We start from the raw sequence: 23,056 nt of genomic DNA on the forward strand, positions 1-23,056 counted from the left end.
CATCCTCAGTGCGGCCACTGCAGAGTGCCTCAGGAAGGGTTCACACATATTGTATAACAGAACAGTGTCCAATCTGCATTCCAGTGGCCGCCGGGTCTGGTTGAAGCAGAAGGCAGCTGAGCCACTCACGAACCTGGCTCTCCAGCCTAGCAGGGTGATACGCAGGCCCTCTTTGAAACATATCCCCATCACATTGATTTTATGAGCCTGAAAACAGAGAGGGCTCAGTCAGCACATGGGCTCTCAAGAGCTCCTGCAATTTTATAAACCTCATTTTATGAAAGATCTCTGGCTCATTACTCTCCTCTTCCCCTATTAATGCTGGAGGACTTATAAAGTGCAGAGTGTTCAGAGTGAAGTCCCAGCAACCCGGAGTTTTACAACACGCAATCCAGAGCAGCACTAATACTAGCCCATATTAGGAATGCAAGCAGCAGCAAGGCAATATAAGAAAATCAGGCAAGCCAACACGACGAGCAGAGGAGACTCAGCTCACTTTAGGCTTCAAATAACGCTTCTCTTTAGACACATGGCTAGCAAGAAGCATTCAGCAGAGTCCCCCATCACAATACCCCAGAGTGGGGGGCAGCGAAGACTTGGTAGTCCTCTATGTTGTAAATCTGACTTGGGGTATAAACTGCATCAAAATCAATTAAAAGGGGAGGAAACAACCCAAATCAGATATTCTAGTCATCCAGCTGACAGCTGCTCCTGGCAGCCAGAATTTCTCATGCTTTAAACCTTTGCTGAACTGTCATCTCCCCAGTGTGGTCACTGATCTGCAATGGAGCCAGACTACAATTGACCGTTCTAAATGAAAATGGCTCTGAAATAATAATGGTCACATTCACTTGTAGTGCTTTGAAATTCAGAGCTTGGAAGCACTTTTCAAGCATTAATTTTCACAGCCTCCCATCAAGTAGGGAGGCATTATATCCCTTGTACCATTCAGGTAACAGATGTGGACACAATACATATTTAAATACAGCCTTTTGAATAAGGAGCCAAGAGATGAGCATTTTTAGAAAACACCACTTTTACAATTACTGGAGCTTTAGGAAGCTATAATTTTATTTTTCTTTGCCTGTCTTGCCAAAAGCAGAATTAACAGAGAAGAACAAAGCCACTGCCAGTCGATCCCTCTCCCATTGTTCCTGGCTTGTCTTACTAATGAGACTTCTTTAGTTACGATATGCCTGAAAAAATGGATTTGTAGAGTGAATACTGAGAGACCCCCTCCAGCTCAGACGGTGCTGGCTACGTGAGCATAGGAAACAAGGGATGACAAGACTGAGGAGTGTTTTCAGCAGATTTGCTGGTTTAAAAATGTTATTTTTCATTTCTTTTGTGGTGGATGATGAACCTGCGACCTGTGTTCCATCACCTGGCCATAAGCCACTTGGAACTCGCCAGCTGCACATACAAAAGGTTACAGGATATCTATTTGTTTCAACATGACAAAACTAATTTCTGCTACATTTTTGTTCTATATATGCATCCACTTGTTTTTCTTGGCTTCACATGTAACCCTGGACCCCACATAATCTATTTAGATTTAGATTGATGTTGGACATCAGAAAGAACTTCTTCACCGTTAGGGTTGCCAGAATCTGAACTGGGTGTCCAAGAGAAGTAGTGCTCTCCCCTACCTTTGGGGTCTTCAAGAAGAGACTGGACAAGTACCTGGGTGGGGTCACGTGACCCCAACACTTTTTCCTGCTGCTGGCAGGGGAGTCGGACATGATGACCCATTGAGGTCCTTTTTGACCCTAGCATCTATGAATCTATCTGCAGTTGTTTTCCCTTGGAAACCAAATTAGTGCCACAAATTTGTGCACAAACACTATCAGGGAAGAAGCCCATAATCAAAGCATAAATCCACTGCAATCAGCTCTAAAGAGTTCAATTATATTTTATCACTGAATTCTGGGTGCTTCCTAATAGCTAGTTAGTAATTAATATCCACTTGTGTTGTAAAGGCCTGTCCAATTTAGGGTGTTACCCTCCATATATGAGGCATATTCATAATACAGCTCTTAATCTAAACAAGGAACAGGACACTGTGGGGGGGGTTAAATCACTAGCTTCTAATCTGGCCATGGCACAATTCAACTATCTGTAAAATCACGATAGTGATAATTATCCTGCTCGACAGGAGTGCTATAAAGCATATAGATTCAAGAGCTCCAAATTACTTTGGGTGTTTGGTTTAAAGACAAGTACAGAAGCATGAAATGTCTGTGCAAGGCAGCTAGGAGCTCCTCATCTCACTCCAAAACTTCCCAGCCTATTAAGACAGACCAAACTTCCTGAATACCTTTAACTATTTAATATTTAAGATGCATGCTGGACTCGGTACAAAGCTCGCTTGCTTAATAAAGATGATCTCAAAATGCACTGAGTAGAATCAGACATTGGAGGGTTAAGACTACACAAGTGACTATACTTCCAAGAGACCTAACAAATAAGACATCCCGTATCTTCTTGGAGAGTCAAAGAACACACCACCTCTACATTTCCCCAGTGAGAGCTAGTCCGTGCTGCCTCATAAAAGTGATAAAGGGCTGTCACATTTCATAGCCTGATGATTGAGAGTGCCATTGGCAGACGCATCACTTCCAGACTGTCAGACAGTTAATTACTTCCAACTTTATCTTTCTTGTCAATGCCTTCTGACAAATTGACCATTATCTTTTATTCTTCAGCAATTAGCTTAACTCCTTTGCTGATGCTGCCTGGTACACTCACTTGCGTTCTCTTTTCCTTTGCTGTTTGAAGCAGAATGAAACGATCTCGACCCCGGAGAAGATTCACAAAGGTATGGTTTGCCATTAAATTTTGGAGGAGAAAAGGGATGGGGGATGTGACTTTCATTTCATAAAGGACTTACAATGCAAACATCAGTCAGGGATATTTCTGTTTTGTGATTAATATTCTGGCCCTTCCATTAGACAAGGTTCAAGCTGGGCACAGTCCCGATGACCCCTTGATGTTTGTTCACCAGGGAGGCTCTGGAAGTTTACACTGTAAGACCATTTTTGCCAGTAATAGACAGGTGACTTTTCTGACCTTTTCCTCAAAAGAGTTCCAGTACAGATCATCCAAGTGGGACCTTGCTTTGGATACTGGAAGATGGTACAGGATGAAGCGCTGTAATGGAGAAACCTTGCAGTGAACAGCTCTGTTGTGGTAACCCAATTACTGGTACTGGTGGCCCATGATCGTTAGGAATGAAGCAAACTCAAACCAGTTATTAGAATGAGAGGTCACGCATGCAGAACACTTACGGATTCTTTTTTGTTTTTAAAACAGAGGGTATATGTCTTTTTAAAGTAAAGTGGTTGTGACACGATGACATTCCCCCCTACTGTAACCTCAAACTCCATCTATCCATCCTGCATAAGATTTCATTGCTTGGAATGTTTTAAAATCAAGGTCATTTTCAGTGAGACATGAGAATTCCCCCAAAACCAATCAGCAACACTTCATATTAAAATTTGTACTTGTGTGACTGACAACGTTTTTATTATTTGCAATAGTTCGGTCTTGCCCTCTTAAATCTGTAAAAATAAAGGTATGGACAAGTAGCTATGGAACGAAAGGACTGGCTTCCAGAAAAATATCTTCAACTATTTTGAAGGGCAAGGGAAAAAAAAGGGACCACAAATGAATAGTACAGGAACAGAGAGGACATACCAAGTATAGACCACTTGTGGGAATTAGTTAAAACAGGCCAGAAGTATCACTTTGTGAAATGTCCTTGGAATAATCCCAAGGGAAGCATGGATCAGATGATTATTTCTTACTGGAGAGTGGTCCCTACTAGGATTAAAGCCATACTGTGCTTGGGGAATGTGCAAACACAATCAAAGAATTGGACCCCAGCTAAAGAGACAATAGTAAGAAACTTCCGAAGAGCAGGGGAACGGGAGATGGCCAAGTTTTTGCGTACACATGATAGTCTGGGAAAGGATTTCATTTCATAGTGATCTACTTCCCCAACAGCTGTTCAGTCTAGGCACTGTAAACTTAGCTCATCATCGCTTTTCCACCATTTTGTGGCCTGCAGCAGGACCAGATGACTGGAATCACATGCTGGCATCATAAAAGGAGGACACAGCAATCCTGTAAGATGGCCAAAGAGTTGGAAGAGAACAAGGGAAAGGGTAGTCACAGAAGCCTCAGAAGATAGGATCTTAAGGATAGCATCAAAAGCAGCAGAAGTCAGGAAAGCTAAGCATGCCAAACAGCTCCTGCAACTTTAATCAGGGAAAGAAAGGGAATAAGGAGACTGTGGCAAAAGAGGATCTCCCAGTACAGTGGAGAGGGCAGAGGCAAGGCTGAGGGACCAGAGGATGATGGAGGATATAAACCTGCTAAACAAGCAAAAAGGGACCACTCGATGGCTTGACAGACATATAGGAAGGAGATGGGATTGTTGGGGGAAAGGCACAATGGATTCAGATGGTGCCCTGGATTTCACTGAATCCAGGTTTGTTGAGAAGTGGGGAAAGTGCAGCATCTTTGTCTTGGGGAGAACAAGTGTACCAGTGCTGGTGTGACAGATCCCACCAGGGGTTTTTGGAAAATACTAGCTATATAAGAGTGTCCAAGAGGTGGTACCTACTGTGTCAGGTGCTGTACAGACATGAGAACAGGCAAACCTGTCCAAAGAGATTACAAATTAAGAGGAATGACTCACGAAAATGGAACTGATACATTTCATATAGAGATGGAAAATTTTAATGTATAAATATAATGTAGACAGGACTGCCACCTACCTCTATCTGTCCCCAACCCAACTGTCATAAATTGCCCAATTTTGTTTTACAAATGAGGGCCGAGTTGGGTTTTGAGAAGAGAAACAATATGCTTGCTACTGGCAGGGAAGTTCAGTAAAGAAATCTGACACATCAGTGGGTAGCATGGAGGAAAGCACAAAGGTGTCTGTGTCAGCTATGAAATAAATGAGAGCAGATATGCCCCCCTACATATTTCCACTATTTCTCTTTAGGGAATAGCTTCTAGAACTGCCACTGATTTAACCCTTTACTTCCTTTCACTTAAAGGCTTCAAAGCTGCCCTTAAGCGTGAACATGTTTTATAACCACAACAACCTCTGACTAGCCAGGAAAAACTCACATTAACAACTGGGATGCTCAGGGAGAGTTACTGAATGCTGAGCATTAGTATTCTGTAAGAATGTTTATATATGGCAGGAAAGACGCTGCATGGTTAGAGAAATGGACTTATCGCTGGCACTGTCTTTCCCTTCAGGTCCGTAACAGAGTAAAATCCTTAGAAAACAAGCCTCATGCATCAAAGTGTGCTTTGTCTATGTGACAGATATAGTCAAATTTTCAGCAATGCATAACACTGCAGAGCATTCACTAGCTTGTTTCTTAAGAGTAATGAAGTGTTGGTAATCATTGCAGGAACCTGCCTATTAAATCTTACATTGGCAAGCAGAGAACATTTGTAGGTGTAGATTAATGAGGTTCTGCCGTCTTTTGCTCGACTCTGGGTGTAGGAGTTTTTTCCTCCTCCTCTTTTTTAAAAAATGTCTTAGATGAGATTTCTGCCTTTTCTCATCTGTCAGATTCCTCTTCTCCCTCACCAATTATTGGAGACATGGTAGCAGTTCCTGAAATCTGTATTACTCCAGCTGCCTGGAATGTGTTTTCAAAAGGAAAAAGAGTTATTTAAAAACAGACCCACACCTCTTTGCATATGAGTGTTCTTATGAGTTAGCAGGGAGGGACAGACTAGGTGCTTTTCCTGGAAGCCAGTGAGTAACATTAAAAGCAGCTATAGTACTTCTAAAGCCATAGCAACACCCTTACAACATCTGTTTAGGATTAAAATGCCATGCCATGCTCCCTCCACCAAGTTTCTGGAAGTTATTGCTCTTGCCTATCTTCAGTGAGGCCTGTGGTACTTGCCTTGCCATTAATTGGTTGTTCAGGCACAATCTTGTCACATTTTGTAAATTCTTAAAGAATTACAGAACTGTTTTCCAGTTATCACTGTCAGAGACTGGACAGAAAATGAACAGCACTACATAGAAGCAGCCAGGCACTAACAGAAGCCCAAGGGACTCATGTTCCAGTCCAGCAGAGCTGCTGGAGATTTTAGTTACAGTGTTATTATTGGGATTCACAGCAATTTTATGGCTTTGGATCAGATGGATATTTTCTCTCTGTTTCTGGACAAAGCTCATCATCAAAATCTTTCAGGATAGAAAGGTGAAGCAATAGCTCCTTAGCTTTGCCAGTCCATCCCAACACAAAGCGTGTCAGTTAATCCTGCTATTACCAAGTGTCGTATTGCAGAACAAGAGGTTCTTAGCTCAAGATACTCACTATTAAGATTACTATAAAGAGGATAGTTATTGATTATCTCTAGGGTCCAGTGGGGATAAGGAGAAGCACTCCACTTAATTTGTAGCAAACATGAGTTAGGCTTGATATTAGAAAAAGATTTTTTATGATAGGCATAGAACCTGAGACAAGCTATTCTCAATGGAGTTTTGTAAGAACAGGTTGGACTGTTAGGAATAATCTAGATGTACTTAATCATGTTTCTGGCAAGTAGATAGCCTAGATGAACTCTTGAGGTCCCTTTCAGCACTGTCCAACTATGCTTTTTCCCCCATATTGCAGTCATAGTGAAGAACAGGCAGTTTAATTCTTACAGGAGTTAGTGGACTGAGCTAAAAGACTAAACGGACACTGTTTTCTGTAGCACAGACAAAGGCAAGGTGGCACTAATTGCCTATATACTTGCATACTCCAGGATGCACTCAATAACTTGGAGGGGGGTGGGGGGGAAGGACAATGGGTTTCATACCCATGACTTCTGAACTTTGAGCTGATTACAAACCAACCCTGGAAACTAAACCTAACAAAATATGCAGAAATCTTGTACCAGTTTGCTCATGCTACAGATAAACTCTGTTAGCAATACCCTGGTTTCCAGCATGTACCGGATATTCAGCTTCAAACCCAGAGCCTCTGAACAAAAACCCATTTCTTCCTCCCCCCACTAATTTTCCTTGCATTGCATGTGCCATTTTGCTTCCAAAATATGTATTAAATCAGTTTAGCTGAGAATCAACATGTGATGCAATTCATCATCTTTTTAACTCCTACACTGAAATTACATTTGTTTTCATAAAACTTTGAAACTACACACTTGACATTTTATTCTTTGACAGCAGCTTTTTCTTCCCAAGGAAAACCACAAAAAAAGAAAGAGTTGTCAATTGCTCATCTCAAAATGAAAGCATAACTAACATCCTTAAGTATATCTTAAAAATGCCATAAATAAAACTTTCATACAGAGTAAGGAGTCAGCTACATTGTCTACTCTATTGTGAGCAACAATGGGGGAGATCAAAGTCAGACAGAGACACAGAGGGCAGCAGGAGATTTTTCCAGTTCTTCAGATACCCCTGTCTTGACGCACACAATTCAATGACAGCCCACAACAGTAGCACAAGTACCCAATTCATAATCATAGAGGAGTTTTAACAGAATTAAATAATGCATGAATTTCTGCAATTCCCACAGTGATTGTATGCAGTAATCCCAAGCAGAAGTAAATCCCACTGTAGTTTTCTTGTATAAGTGGAAACTAATCAGCTTGCAATACTGATTTCCATCAACATAACTGACAATGATTTTGATACATCCATAACACATGTAGCAGAGAAAGAAACAAAAGCTGATGCCAAGGACAAAAGCTATTAAAGGGTGCATTTGCTCTCTATGATGAGAGTACAGACCCTTCAAGAGAGCAGGTAATGTTGGTTAAGGAAATGAGTTAGGCATCCAAAGCTATGCAAAAAACCAAACCAAAAATGACACATCTTGATGCATTTTGAAAAAACACAATTCAGACTCATTAATGTTTGAGACTTGGTCATTACTGGGCAAACTCCAGTCCTGCTTAATCAGGCTGCAATTTTAAGAGGCTTTCTTTAGATTTTCATGCGGTGGAAAGACAGGTATTGGAAGATGGTAGCAATCTTGTGATGAGAGAACTATTTTGAAGACAAAGAGCAGCAGGCACAAAAAGTGACTCCTAATGAACATGCTGCCCTAATGACCAAGGACAAAATACTTCAAATCTTTGGTGAGAGTGTTTATAGAACTTAAAAAGTAGTAAGAGTGTAATGTTAGGTCTACAGGGGTATAGGTTGTAGCTGTGTTGGTCTAAGGACATAGGCAGACAAGGTTCTTTGGGTAAATCTGATATATTTTATTAGACCAACTCAAATAGTTGGAAAAATTCTTCTTAGCAAGCTTTTGGGTATACATACTCTTCATCAGACTGAGGAAGCATCTGCAGTTGGTGTGTGCTCTTCCTGGATGGAAGGTTAGAGGTCTATGAATTCATGTTATGCTACGTCTACGTTAGGTCTGTTGGATCATATCATGTTAGGTCTATGAATTCAGGAAACAAGCAGTGAATGAGAAAACAACTTGTGTTTTCAAAAAGGAATCAGGCAAGGGTTGGGAACATGAAGACAAATGATATCGAGACAGCTGTTTCTATCAGCAGGAATAATTTTGATGAAGGGCTCTTCTGTCCCCAGCGTACATTTTCCTCTATGTCTAATATTTAATAGAAGTAATCTCTTCCTTACATAATCTCTTCCTTACATATCCTTGGGAGCTTTCCAGTTCTTCCTGCTCTCTGAGAGTCACTAGCAATATTGTCTGCCAATCAAAGTTTATTAAACATTTGAGAACAGTAAGCAAGCAAAAAGCAGACTGGATTCTCCCGTCTTCTCACAATACAATTAGCTTTGTTTTAATGCATCTTTCAGGAGGCTGCAAACCAAACCTCCCTCAGCGAGGGAGCACATGCTCGCTATCTCACGTCAGCCAGAAAGTTTCAGAGAAAAGCCATGTTTCTGCATGTAAGCAGATGCTCAGATGTAAAAACACAATGGAAGAATCAAAAGGGGATGAGAACTCTTCTTTTTTCTCTACCCCTGGCAAGCTTTCTTGCCTGTCATTTTGAAAGTTTCCCTCATCTAACCCAAGGTGATTTTCCCCTGTACAAAAAGGCTGGGAGCTTGATCCTGGAAGGTGAAGCTGAGGGCCCTGCTGGCTTGCAGATCCCTTTGAGGAACAGAACTTTTGGGCAAAGGCAGTTGCCTTTGCTGCTCTGTTTCCCCAGTTTAGTAATTTCAAGCATCTTTGAGTCCACATACTTAACACCCACCACCTCGCACTGACATATAAAACACACAATGCAGTACATTTCCATCAAGCCATTAAAAATATTTCTAGGTTGGAAGCAAATTAATTTGGAAAAAGAATCAGTGTCAGCCAAAGGCATTTTCAGTCAGCTCTGTGGTGACCATCTGTTCAGTGGTCAGGATCAAGCCCCCTTCGTATCTGCAGTGAGGGCTCATCAAATCATTGCCGGGCATTCAGGCAGGCCAGATTCCCAATACTGATAGCAAAGCCTGCACATAGATTAGGTACAGGCAATGAAAACCATACCAGTAAAATGCCTATTCCCACTGCTCATGCAGTAGTAGCTCTCCCTCTGCCTTGCCCATAAAAGACAGGTAAGAAAAATAATAAGGGAGAAACATTTGGGGCAGGGAGGCAAGACCAGAGACCTCAAGACTCTGGCACCCCATATACAAAAAAGGCTGTAGCAGAGGCAACATTAATATCAGACACTATTTTAACAATTACAGTATCAGCAACTTGCTTCTCATTTGCTACATTTTTCCTTACATAGTTTAGTAATTAAACATACAATAGGCACCGAGACTTTCCATGTACCTATTACTTTATTCTTGGAAATTGCATTCCTATAATACCTATTTATTTTTGCAGCCACGGTAATGGAATATAGTTATTGGCTCCAGCAACAAAGATTGTAAAGAAACGTATGTCCTCATTCTACTGTCAGCTCAAGACACTTCCCCAACACAAATATGGAGAATAAGGATGCATTGCCCTAAATAATTCTCACATTACATTTTTTGATGTCAGCAAAGACAACAGTTATATACTTGTCTTTGGATATTAGCTAGATTCTCTATTATTGCTTCTATAACCAAACAAGTTGCCCTATCAGCAATTCTGTTTGGCTTTAATAAGAAGAAATTAGGAAGTAATATTAGACAGCTGGTTGCAAACAGATGCATTAAAGAAGAGCATTCTGAATATTTCCAACACTTCAGCTAGATTGGGGTGGGCAATTATTTTGGGTGGAGGGCCGTTTACTGAGTTTTGGCAAGCCAGAGGGTGGCATGACAGGCAGCCAGGGACAGATAAATATTAATTCTCTAAATTTTTTAGGGGCCCCACGGGTCAGATAGAATGGCCTGGCGGGCTGCATCCGGCCCGCGGGCCACATTTTGCCCACCCCTGAGCTAGATACATGGATGCTTTTTTACACATCGTGGGGGGAAGGGGGGAGAAATCCAATTAAAAGTCCCCCACAAGATTTCTTCTCTGGGCAGATTTCCTGAAAATTGCCAGCAGTGTTGAAGTTTTCAGCAGTTTCTTCAATCTCACAGGCAACCCTAGCAAGGCAGGTCTCTGAAAGCACTTACCAGCTGCAAGGAAGGTGCTCTGCAGTGAGTGGCTGCCAAATAAACAGCCCTAGGGCACTGAATTCATTCTGATCTTCACCCCCTTTGAACCTGCACACCTGCTGGAATAGCTCCCCAGAGAGCTGCAGCATTTCAGCACATCCCTCTTAAATCCAGCCCTCCAGGTATAAGAGGTACCTGCTTCTAATTAGATTACATTAACATGCGCTTCCAATTAGATAACACCAACATGTGGTCTGTACAGGGAATGGCCCCATGCTGGCTACCCCCAAAATTAGACCCAGCTGTGACTAACATCCTAGCAGGTTTGCTATCTGACATGGAAAGGGATCTGCTGTCTTCTGGAAATGTATTATACCACCATCCTACTACCAGGGAAAGGGGACTGGGAAGGTTAGCCTAGAGCATGGCTGGGATGCCAGACCCCAGACAAACAAAAGCAAGCGCAACTTTGGGTTACACAGAGATCTGGGAAATTCTGCTAGATCTCTGCTAGGAACAGCTACACTTAAAACCGGTCAGAGAAAAGGCTGGCCCCACATCCTTCTAAGTAGCAGGACAGGGGAAATAATGGGAAGGTGAGTTTTGAGGAAAGGAAAGAGGGTACCAAAAAAAAAAAAAAAAAGCCTTCAGCTCATTCCATTCTCAGTCTTCAATTGTGACTCATAACATATTTCTTGTCACTGGCAAATGAGAAGAATTTGCCCCCTGGTAAAAGCAGAAGTGCTGGCTAGAAGGGGGCTCAGACAGGATCAAGAGCAAAACCAGGTCAGGCTTCTGGTCTGTGTGTGGTAGCACATGCTGGACTGAGGCATAAAAAGCAATTTTGCTCTTGAAATGCCTACAGGAGAAAAACAAGTGAAGCGGCAACTACTGCTCTGCCATAAATAGAGGGGGCTTTAGCACTTCCAGCAAACGATGACTGTCACTTCTGATTGAAAGAGTTTGGCGGCATCTCAGGTCATCAGAAACATGTAGGAGCCTTCTTGCCTGCTTGTGTCTTACTTGGCAGGGGTGTCACTAAAGCACACTGCACAGGAGGAGCAGCCAGGATGAAATCCAGAGATGCCCATGCTCTTTGTTCAGTGTTTTTGATCACCTGTGCTCTCCCCTCACCAGTATCCAGCACCTCACCCCATCTCTGCAAATGTTTTGGCACTTTCACCTTCCTGCTCCCCTTCAACTTGCTGGGCCATTGCTGCTGTCCTGCTGAAAAGTGACTAGGCCAGTTGGAAAGGCAATCAGCCCCTAGCGCTGAAGTCTCCAGCAATAAGTATAACAAAACTGGGGAGCAGAAGAGAAACGGAGTACCGGTGCCAATTCCACTTCCACACTTCCAAGATGCACCAGGGTAGCAAAGTTTATTGACATGCAGTCTACTTCCTTTTTAGACTACAAAAAAATTCCACCTGGGGCAACATGGCTCAGTTGCGCTGTTCACATTTTCTTCATACCAGGCGCAGCAGATTGATTTTTATTGAAACAGACGTCCATGACTTTTTACCAAGGGAGCAATCCGATGGGATCAGACGTGCGCTCAATCCGATACCATGCCTCTCTCACTGATCACTACTCAAAGCTTTGGAGGGAGGCATAAAAATCCCTCTATTGGACAATTTCAGCATAATCTGCTTCCTGGGAACTGAGAGCTACTGTCAGTCACCTATGTCCACAGGCTGCACCATCACTGTTGGCTTTGTTTCTACCGTGGGACTGAACGGAGCTGGAGGAGCCTTCAAACTGCTCAGGAGAAATGCAAGAGGCTGCTGAAAGCCCCTAATCTCACTAGCCAATGCCTGGCTTACTGCTCTGAACCCAAGAGGATTTATAATATTTAGTTTGAAATCTTCTGGTTTACATAACTTGGAAGGTTCCAATTATCCCATCAAGTGTCATTCCTGCGCCTCCAACCCTGTTAAGATCCTGCTTGCCACAATCCTGAAGTTTTTGCCAGACTGACCATGTATTGTGCAAAAAGAGGGGATGGGGGGGGAGAAGGGGAATCTTTTTGTCATTTTTAAAAGAGGGGCTGCCTTTTGGCACTGCCAACTGACCCTTTGTCCCTATCTTCTGCAGGTGGGGAAGCAGCGGCATGTGATTTATCTTCTCAACACTTCGGTAAACCTCCATCCTGTTCCCTTGTGAGCATCTCTCTGAAGGGAGCACTTCTAGAGTCTAAGAAATGCCTAGTCCAGATGCAATGGATCCTCTGGATTAGCTGCTGAATGGCTAAAATAAGCTCTGTATCAAAGCAAGGCAAAATGAATACACAGGATACTTGGCTCATGGGGAATGCTTTAATTGGACTGGTACGTGAAGTATTCCCCTTGGGGTCACCTTGCTCAAGCTCTTACAAGATCATCCAGCTTGGACAGCCCTTCCATTCTGGACTTTGGATGCTTTTCTGTTTACCAACGTGCTAGAGTTAGTCACCAAAAGGCTACAATCCAGTAAGCTTACTGGAAACGCTCACGACTTCCTAGAACTGTCCCTCACCCTGAGGTGGCAGAGCTGAGTGGAGGGAAATCTCCAGCCACCCCCACTCCTTTCTTGGCTTAAGCCTGCATTGATTTCACTTGGTAAGCACCTGATATGAACAGATGAGCTGGGAGGGGCTAGAGTACTGCGTAGGGCTGCAGAGGGGTGGAGGTAAACAGGGGAGAAAGATATTTAAGATGCTGTGCGAGAGGTTTCCAGAGAGCACAAACTGCTAGAGGAAAAGGCTGGAGGAAAATAAAACAACACCCAAGCAGCCCTTGAGACTCCAGCTTTGGGACATTCATTTCATTGAGAGACAGACAGAGAGAAAAAGAGACAGAGAGGGAGAGAAGCAGACTTCAGATACCCATTTGCTGCAGCACTAAGAAAGTTTCATACCTGGGCCCACTGCACTCCAGCCATCCGCAGCTGACTTTGTCTGAAAGCAGCTGGAAGTTCCTTGCTGCTGGGAGTGCAAAATGCCAGCCAAAGTCACTGCCCAGCTGGCATGGCTCTGCATTCTCACTGTGTCCTTGGCCATCTACCCTGCATGGCTGCAGAAGCCTCCCAAGAGGAGAACAGTTAACAGCAATGCCCAGGTCAAAATGACTGGCTGTTGCAATGAGGTTAAGGAGCTCAAGCTGCAAATTGCCAACATGAGCGCTATGATGGGGGAGCTGAACAAGAAGCAGGAAGGTGACTGGGTGAACGTGGTCATGCAGGCAATGAAGCTGGAAGAAATCACCAAGAGGCTGGAGTCCCGGCTCACTGATGTGGAGAGCAAGTACTCTGAAATGAACAGCCAGATGGGCATCATGCAGCTCCAGGCGGCACAGACAGTCACCCAGACTTCAGCTGGTAAGGAGGGAGTTTCCCAGCTCCCACAGACACCTCTTAATGCACAAATCAAATTATCTGGCAGCTCTTAAGGCTGGCATGTCCTACTAAGGCAGCTGGTAACCATGCATGCTCAAAACCAGTCTGCCCAGGGCACTTCTGCAGACAGAAAGTAGGGAAAAAGCCTCCCAGGCTCTTTTACAAGAAAGACAAAAATCCAGTTGTCAGATATGCTCTCATCCAAGGGTTGGAAGGGCAGAATCAGTCCTGAAACTCCACAAGGCGGGACTCAGTTTAATGCATCTTTTCTCCTTGCTTTTCTGAGTACTAAGATCCTAAGCTGAACAGAGGCAGTCAGCTTGTTTGAGGAAAGCCTCTGGCAATAAGACTCCCTTCATTGTCCAGAATGCTGGTAGGCGACCAAAGGTTGGTAAAAAAAAAAAAAAATTAGGGGAACTTTCCAGCCAATACTGGAGACTTTGTGCCAGACTAAATGTATGCAATAGCTCTCAGAGATCCAAGGTGTTAGATGATGCAAGATGCACTCTCTCTGATATTTCTCATTCCAACACACTTCAATAACTTCAAGTACTTCCATTCCTCGGTAGAGAATTTCAAAGTGCATCACAGTTGCCCAGGCCTGAATGAAAGATGACAGAATGCAGATATGATCCATGGTCCAGCCTTTTTCTGTCTTTTTTAACGATTTAGTTCATTAGGCCTGATGTTGTTGAAAAATTCCCGGCACAAAAGCCTTGGGATGGAGAGGAAAACCATTCCAAGTAGTTTAACATTTCCTTACAAAAACCACTATTGTGCAGGATGGAGGGATTTGCTGAACACCTTTATTCAATTCCTTTTGCAAGGGGAAAATAAATCTAAGCCTATCAGCACTTTGGTTAAGGAAAAAAGGAGAAGCTTTGTTGGTTTTAAATCTCAAACAAACAAAGGTTTTACTGTAATGAGTCTCATTAGGGCAGAGGAAAGCCGCAATGTGGTTTCATAAAATAACTCGGCACACAGGAGAAGAGCCAGCCAACTAGGGACTTCAGCAACCAGATGCAGGGAATTCAGAGTTTCATACTGCCAGGTGAAAGTCATTCACCCTGCAATACACGGAGAGCTGTCAGCGGGATAAATCTTCACTTCAATTGGTTTTTTTTCCCTTTCTGTAAAAACAGCTCTACAAATCAGCAGTCTTTAACAGACTCCTGGGCAGAGGGAAAGGGGATCCTAAGGCCAACTGGTCAACATGCCATGATCTCCATTGCTCACTGAGATACAAAGATTGCTGTACAACATGCCCCATTCAAACTCGGTCATTATACCCAGCTACAGAATGGTAGCTGGCAGCATGTTTTCAGAAAAGCACTGTCCGTTTGCAGGGACAGAAAATATGGCTTCTCCCATCAATACCATTTATTCAAACATGGTGGCATTTCTAAACCAAATGAGAGATGCCTGTGAAGCCTGGAGCTTTGTATGCTTCAGCAAAAGGTCAAATTATCAAGCTAAGAGACAATAGATGCTCTTCTACAATGAATGAAGCCCCTAGATGAATGTTAGAGCATTAGGGAGCTCCCCATTTTGGTCTCCTTCAAGATCCCACCATCAGGACTCTGAGCCAGTAGCACCTGGGAGTCCCACCTGCTTTGCTCCTGAATAGATCAGAGATGTGTCTTTTAAGTGACTGGCGTTTCTTTGCCCATGGGTGACAAGCATGCTGCTTTCACAGCACCCCACAACCCAGAAAAAACCAGACCACTAACACTGCCTTCCCGATCAAACCCGCAAAACCAGTTCACTGTATTTTTTCATGGCAAAAAGCCAGAGGTGGAGGGACAGTAAATTCTATTCCTGAGAATTAGAATTTTAGTGACCGCATTAGGCAAATGAGCTAAAAAGCTACAGGAAGGATGAACTCTTCATCCATAGAGTAGAAAATTCAGATTATTAAGTGCACAAAAAATAAACTGCAGTACCTGTTTATTTTAGCACCATGTCCAGTAATGGTGTTTTGCAATTTACTCCAGAGCCTAATAAACCCCATCTCTTTGCCCACTCAGTCAGAAATATCAGATTTAACAGACTATGTATCTGGGCCATTTGTTTCATTGACTTTCAGCAATGAAAGAGAATTCTCCCTTACTTCCTACCTTTAATTTATGCAGATGCCGTCTACGACTGCTCCTCCCTTTACCAGAGGAATTACAGAATCTCTGGGGTTTACAAGTTGCCCCCTGATGAATTCCTGGGGAGCCCTGAACTGGAGGTGAGGATGCCATGCATGCAAGCCATGTGTTTATATAATCTCCTCCACAATCTACCCTTATCTCAAAGTCAAATTTTTAAAACAGAAAACAGGGACACCACACATTGCATCTGTTAAGTCCCGTCTCATCTCTTAGATCAGGAACTTGCATTGGAAGGTTTTGGGGGAAAGGGATGGAGAGGGGGGAAAAGGTGCTGAGAAGATCAGTCATTCATGACTGTCAGCAAATAAGTCAACTCCCTTAACGTGGGGGAGGAGGGGGGGTTACTGTGGAGGGTCTTGTCTTGTGGAACTGGAAACGGACCTTAGAAACCCTGCTGATTAGTGAGCATTGCATCTTGTCCTACTCCAGGTGTACTGTGACATGGAGACAGATGGCGGTGGCTGGACTGTCATCCAGAGGCGCAAAGTTGGTCTGATTTCATTTAATCGGGACTGGAAGCAGTACAAAGAGGGGTTTGGCAACATCCGGGGAGACTTCTGGCTGGGTAATGAACATATCTATCGGCTCTCCAAGCGCCCGACTGTGCTCCGCGTGGAACTGGAGGTAATGGGCAAGTTTTTGGTCACAGCAGTGACAAGCTCTTTGGTAAACAAATGACGTCCTAGCAGCTGTGGCGGGTCAAAGGACTCGCGCACCTAAGTTGTAGGCAGTGATGCAAGGCGGACTGGGTAAGAGCATCAGGGACATGGAAGTGCAATATCCTCTACTGCACAGAGTCAATACAACAGCATCTCCTTTGGCAACTTGAGAATGCATTTTGGGAGGAGCTGCATGCTCTAGAACAGTGCTTCTCAACCTTTTTTGTACCAGGACTCACTTGTAAACATCAGTGGCCAGTCCTGACCCAGTGCCCCTTACTCCTGACCTGCTGCCCCCAACACCCAGCCCCAGCCCTCCCAGTATGTGGGGCAGAGGTGTGTGCAAGCAGCCCCTCGCAAACTGGAACTCTTCTTTTGCAGGCTAGGAAAGCCACGGTTTCCCACATTTCTCTCCTTTAAAGGAGAATCCATTTTTAAAGTTTGACCCATTTTTAAAAAGTTTGCTCATGAACTTTTTGTATATTCTTGTGACCCGCTTTTGGGTCCTGACCCACAGGTTGAGAAATGCTGCATTAGAGGACCCTTGAGTGAATTTTTCCAGCCACTGAAGTATAGTGGTAGTAATCCAAGATATAGAGGGATAAAGCTGCTGAGCACTTTCCAAGGACTTAATCTGCAGGGATGCCCAGCAAGGGTTATTTTGGATTTTGGGGCACTTGTTGGGGCAGCACACCTGGCACACAGGGAGGAGGGGAAGCACTGCACTCCCCAGGAGCAGCCTCCTATGCAGTTCATTAATGCTAGTTTCCAGTTGGAGGTATGGCAGTTGTTACTGCAGCCCCACAGACCTGTGCTTACAAAGGAAACAGAAGATCCTGGGGCTTTCTTACAATAAAAAAGCCACTGCTTGAGGGAGGGAAAACAACACACCCAAAAAACAACACACAAAATGAAGAGTAAAGGCCAACTACAGCAACAGGACAAGGTGATGGATGCAAGGAAAGCACACCAGATTCCTGTGTACCACCCTTAATAACACTGCAGACCAGACTAGCAGGCAAGATGCTGTGGTTGCTAGGCGGACTGCTGTGCTAAGTGACAGATGCTGTTTGCCTTGTCAGAGGGGTTCCAGGAATCTGACCTCTCACCTTCATGCTAACAGACTGAAGTTACCACTGCAAATCCAGCTGCTCTGTTGTAGGGCACAGAGGAGACATGCATACATACATATTAAGTAAACACTGCTTGCAAACCTGGCTTAGGACATTTTCTAATGGAAGCTATTTCCTGTTCACCCCTTGGGGCAGGATTGGGAAGGCAACATCCGCTATGCACAATACAACCACTTCACCCTGAGCAATGAATATAATAGCTACCGCCTCTTCCTGGGGAACTATACGGGCACCACGGGGCGCGACTCCCTCAGGTACCACAACAACACAGCCTTCAGCACCAAGGACAAGGACAACGACAAGTGTGTGGATGACTGTGCCAAGTTCCGCAAAGGTAAGGCAACCTCCTTCTCTGCCCGCGTCCCAACAAACTGCTCTGTGCTACTCAGAGGTGCCATCATGGTTGGAGTGAGGCTCATTGATCATTTTAAGTCATTAGCATTTGAACGCTCTTTCACTGAACCAATGACCATTTTTGGAATGTGCACTAATCTGGGCAATTTAACAATTAAAACCTGGTCTGCTCAGTATTTACTTTAGAGCGATTCAGTTGTGTTTTTTGTACATATCAGCATTTGCTCTGGTGTTCTCAACCAATATTTTACCTGTCTACACTGTTGGTCAGTGTACTATGCATCAGCTATCTACCTGGCTATCACAGAGGTAACTGCAGTCAGTGACAGATTAAATTATCTGCATTTTTTTTATTAAGCTCTATAGTGTGTGTGTATACACATATCCAAGTAATGTCTGCACACTAGCCCTCCCTTACTCCTTGGGGAAGGACAGTAATACATATTAAAAGCCTATAACAATGTCATACACTGCTTAAAAACTGGCAATGACTCAATTCATCTGTTTCCTGAAAGGCGGATATTGGTACAACTGCTGTACAGACTCCAACCTGAATGGGGTTTACTACCGCAAGGGGGAACACACCAAGAACATGGATGGCATCACTTGGTATGGCTGGTATGGCTCAACCTACTCCCTGAAGAGGGTTGAGATGAAGATACGGGCAGAAGATTTCAAGCCCTAAAGGGAACCACTTCATTGTACAGCCACAGCGACCCCACTGCCTAGAAGAGGAAGAGCCTGACATTGTCAAACACTCCACAGAAATGGTTTACTTCATCTACAAGGTGCGCTAATGACAGGGCTATATAGTGACTACACATTACATGATAATATTGAAGTAGCCACAGGAGAGAAGGCAGGCACATTTTTCCCCAAGCCAAGTTCTCTCATGTTATGGCGCTTCCCTTCAAAGGTTAGGATTGGGACCTCCTGTACTAGCAGCACCTTCAGGAACAATATTGTGGATACACTAGCATTGGGACTAGCTGAGCTGCTGTAGTATTTGACCACTCAGAGATCTCTAGGAAGAAAGCTTTTACCTCCTTCTTACCATCTCTGTAATGTCTACGTTTACTAAGGGTGGATGCAGTCTTGTCAAGGGAGACAGTTTCTACCAAGTCCGAGAGAGAGAGAGAGATGTGTTTTAAAGTGTTAAGCAATTACTAGCTTAGAAATAACTCATAAAATGCGCCTCCAGTTACTGGGTCCATTCTCCCCACACAGGAAAAATCAAGTTGAAAATCTGGGCATTGGAAGATCATATTTGTTCTGTCCTAGAGTTTTACCCCCACTTTCCTGGCACAGGAAGGATCCAATGCAAGAAAGTAGTCCCAGAGAGCACAGCCTGGGAGGGGCCTGCCCTACCTGCTTTGCGGGATACAGATAGGGGGCAGCTCTCGAGGATACAGGTATCCAGTAGGAATACTAGAAGGTCCTTCAGGATGCTTATATGCCATTCTGTGGGCTTTAACAAATAGATTCCCAGCTGCACCTTTATTTTGTTTCTAGCACAAAGACCAAAATAGTGGCCTCCTTCATCACAATGGCAGAAAGGCTCAAAGTGAACAGGGAATAAACATGGTGAGAAGCTTACCACTTACATTATTCCCAAACAGCAAGGGGAGAAGGTTCTTTTAATGTTCATCTGAAATGCTAGTAAACAAGGGATAGAGTATGTGAGACTCTAATACAACAAAGCATCCCGTGGACACCACAACATACCAGAAGGCATCTCGACTGACTTGGGTTGTCACTGCAAAGCCAAGCTGAATTTGAAGCATGGCTCCATTGATTCTCTATTTTATGATACTCAAACCTTAATTTTTAGCTACTGTTAATTTTCCCTTTTCATTTACAAAGAACTCAAATAGTGTAGAGAGGCTAGTATTTAACACTCTGCCTTACGGTTCACAAGCATAAGATTGTTCCCTCAGTTTCAGGTCTCTGTCCCACTGCTTTTGAGAGACATGCTCCATAAATGCCTACAAGCAAATTGGGACAAGCTGTCCATGTACGGGAGGAGGAAGGGAAATGTATTAAATATGCTTCTCCTTATATGACTGTAATAAAAATTCAAACCAATACATTTATGAGAAAATCTCTACTGGAATCCTCAAGTGCCAGGAAAAATGAAAAAATAAGTCCTCACTCACTGGGCTGGCATCATGCCCAAGAGTTTCAAAGTTTGTTCAGAGTGCTTTTTCAAGCACTGCCTAAAGGTTTTGCTTTGAATAAAACTGTGTGTTGTCTTCTTACACAAAGGCATTTGAAAATAATTGTTAAAAGATTCTTCCTGCAGCTGCACTGTTGCTTGAATGAAGAAAAGATGATTATAGTTAATAAATCTACTTTTACTCAGTTTTTTTTTGAAGAGGGCTTGAGCCCAATTTAAAATGTCTGTCTTGTATGAAACAGGAGACTGAAGATTCCTGTGAAATGCCTTATGTACATGTTGACTATTCATACTGTAAATTAGAAAAGCATTCTATGCAAACCTGCAAAGTCTATGCAATGGACATTATATATATATTTTAATTTCAAAAGTTTTCCATTTCTGTAATAAACTCTTTCATTTTTAAGCCTGTTTTCCTCTGAGTCTTCACATATTAACTTGCTTTTTGACATGCAAAGAAACAGACAGATAAGTGATTGAGGTCAGAAAAGGGGAATATTCAAATCCTACAGCATCGTAAGGGAACCAAGGATAAAAGGGAAAGGGAAAGGAGGGCAAAAACAGCACAACATCGGCAGAAAAGCAAATATCCTTAAGGTAAGCAAAGGTGAAACAAGAAAAAAAAATCCAAAGCAGGTAGCTTAGAGTGCAGATAAATCCACTGCATTAGAATGAAAAACAACTTGTTTTCACTGAAGGAGGAAAGGGAACACACCAACTCAAAGAAAAAGCATTCCTAAGTAGCCTAAGTCAATGTGGTATTCTAAGATTAGCAGCACCCAATCAAATAAACAAGACCCCAAACTACAGATTTCCACTTTCCTGTTATAAATACCCACATTGTGCTGGGTGCTCCCAATCACACAGCACAACGATAAGTTTCTTTAAGGGAGTGGTTTGCAACCTTCCTAAAGAAACAGTACCCTTTTGAATCACTTCTCCTATGGAACCCTTACCCCTATTCCTATCCTTATCTTGAAGCCTGATGCGGAGCCAGGTGACCCAACCTGGTAATGGAGGTGCACTGCCCCAATCTCTTTGCAGAACCCTGCTGACTACTGTGGAGCCCAGTTTGGAAACTACTGCTTTAAGTAAACTGCTTAAGAGCACATTACCAACCTGAACGTACTAAAAGCCTGAAAACAACCCATTTATATCATGTGTCCAGCCACAAGTGATCTTCTAAAAGGTAGATTTAACAGAGGTCAAGACAAGATCTGCTACTGTTCTGTGCCCCTGTCTCCAGTTTTCTGTCTCCTACTCAGAGGTCAGTCCTCCAGAGTAGACAAACTTTACTCCTTGTTGCAAATAATGAGCCACAACACTGGTACAAAAATATAGTGCTTTGAAAGATGACAAGATTCTTTAATCCCTAGACTCCACTGGTTAGAGGCTAGCCTCAGCACTAAGAAATAAAAAGTGTATACTGTTAGCTATGAATTTCAGGAAAGCTGTTTGAGACAGGCAGGCAGCAAGTACTTTGTTTCAAGCCTAAGAGTTATGCATACGGATGGATACTTTGATGGGTACATCCACATCTCTACTAAAATTAAGCTTTATTTTGGATAGCCAGGAGCTGTGCAGACATTAAATCACTTGACAAATTCCATAACAGGAACCCCTCAGTAACTGAATTAAACTGACAATGCAAGAGGAAGGAAAACAAGGAAGCTATAGAGAGAAAGGCACACTGTTAATTCACAACTCAAATCCTGGCCACTGCCACGGAGAAATAATGTAGGGAAGGAGGACTAGTCAGGTACATGCAGCAGGTGGGAAAACTAACATGCTGCAGTATTTTCCCAAACCAGCTCTGGCACATGAGGTGGGTCCACGTGGCTTTACATTATGTTGCAGTAGGGCACAAAGGCTTCAAGCAGTCCTGGAAGGGGAAGATTGGTTCACCCTCCCCAAGGAGAGACATCATTATGTTCCTCCATACAGAAGAAGAAACACATATGACATTGTGACTCTAAACCTGGCCTAATACTGGTTTTTCTACCAAAAAAAGTGCTGGTTCCTTAAAAACTGTGGAAAGCCTTGTTCCACCCACACTTCCAAAGCAGTCCCAAAGCCCTGGGCAGAGTTCAAATACAATGAACACCCAAAACAAAAAACTGTAAAGGCAAAGCAGAGTGGCATTATACACAGTCAGGGAGTGTGTTTAAGGCAGGGCCAGGCATTGGACAAGTCCACACCTTTGGAAGCAGGAAGTATGTGGATATGGACACTGGGGAAAATTAGTTTAATGCCCTGTGGGCTGCAAAGGCTTCATCTTGGGCGCAATGGTGGCACTCAGAAGCAAATGTTATCTGAACAGGCACACATTCTTTGCAATCTGTGCCTATTCATTAATGGCTTTATGAGGATTTGATGCAACATTTCCTCAAATGTACAACACTCACTAATACAGAGCCAGATGGCCAAAACATCTGCAGAATGGCACTGGAATGGGATCTATTAAGTGGCATTTCCTGTTTTCCACCTGTCCCTTTTTCGCCTTGCAGACTCCACTGCAGCATGCTAGAGACTTCATCTTTGTATGCACCAACATGAAACAGAAACCCCTCCTCTTCTTCCTTGCCTGTTCATCCTGAATAGTTTATACCTATCCATGACAGTACTCCAGTCATGCA

The 23,056-nt window shown here is 43.3% G+C and overlaps 2 protein-coding genes across 5 annotated transcripts in view; one reads left to right on the top strand and one right to left on the bottom strand.

Annotated features, from left to right (window-relative positions):
* Window positions 1-23,056, bottom strand: part of MTOR (mechanistic target of rapamycin kinase) — a 107,946-nt gene that overhangs the window by 40,227 nt on the left and 44,663 nt on the right. The window lies entirely within an intron of this gene.
* ANGPTL7 (angiopoietin like 7) lies at window positions 13,323-20,745 on the top strand. The gene is made up of 5 exons (XM_090023784.1): window positions 13,323-13,924; window positions 16,075-16,175; window positions 16,528-16,722; window positions 18,026-18,224; window positions 18,760-20,745. The coding sequence occupies exons 1-5, from the start codon at window positions 13,546-13,548 to the stop codon at window positions 18,927-18,929; spliced, it is 1,044 nt and encodes a 347-aa protein (XP_089879910.1). The 5' UTR covers window positions 13,323-13,545; the 3' UTR covers window positions 18,930-20,745.

Source organism: Crocodylus siamensis, chromosome 12 (genome assembly GCF_052110815.1).
Source record: "Crocodylus siamensis isolate JL-2025a chromosome 12, ASM5211081v1, whole genome shotgun sequence".
NCBI lineage: Eukaryota > Metazoa > Chordata > Crocodylia > Crocodylidae > Crocodylus > Crocodylus siamensis.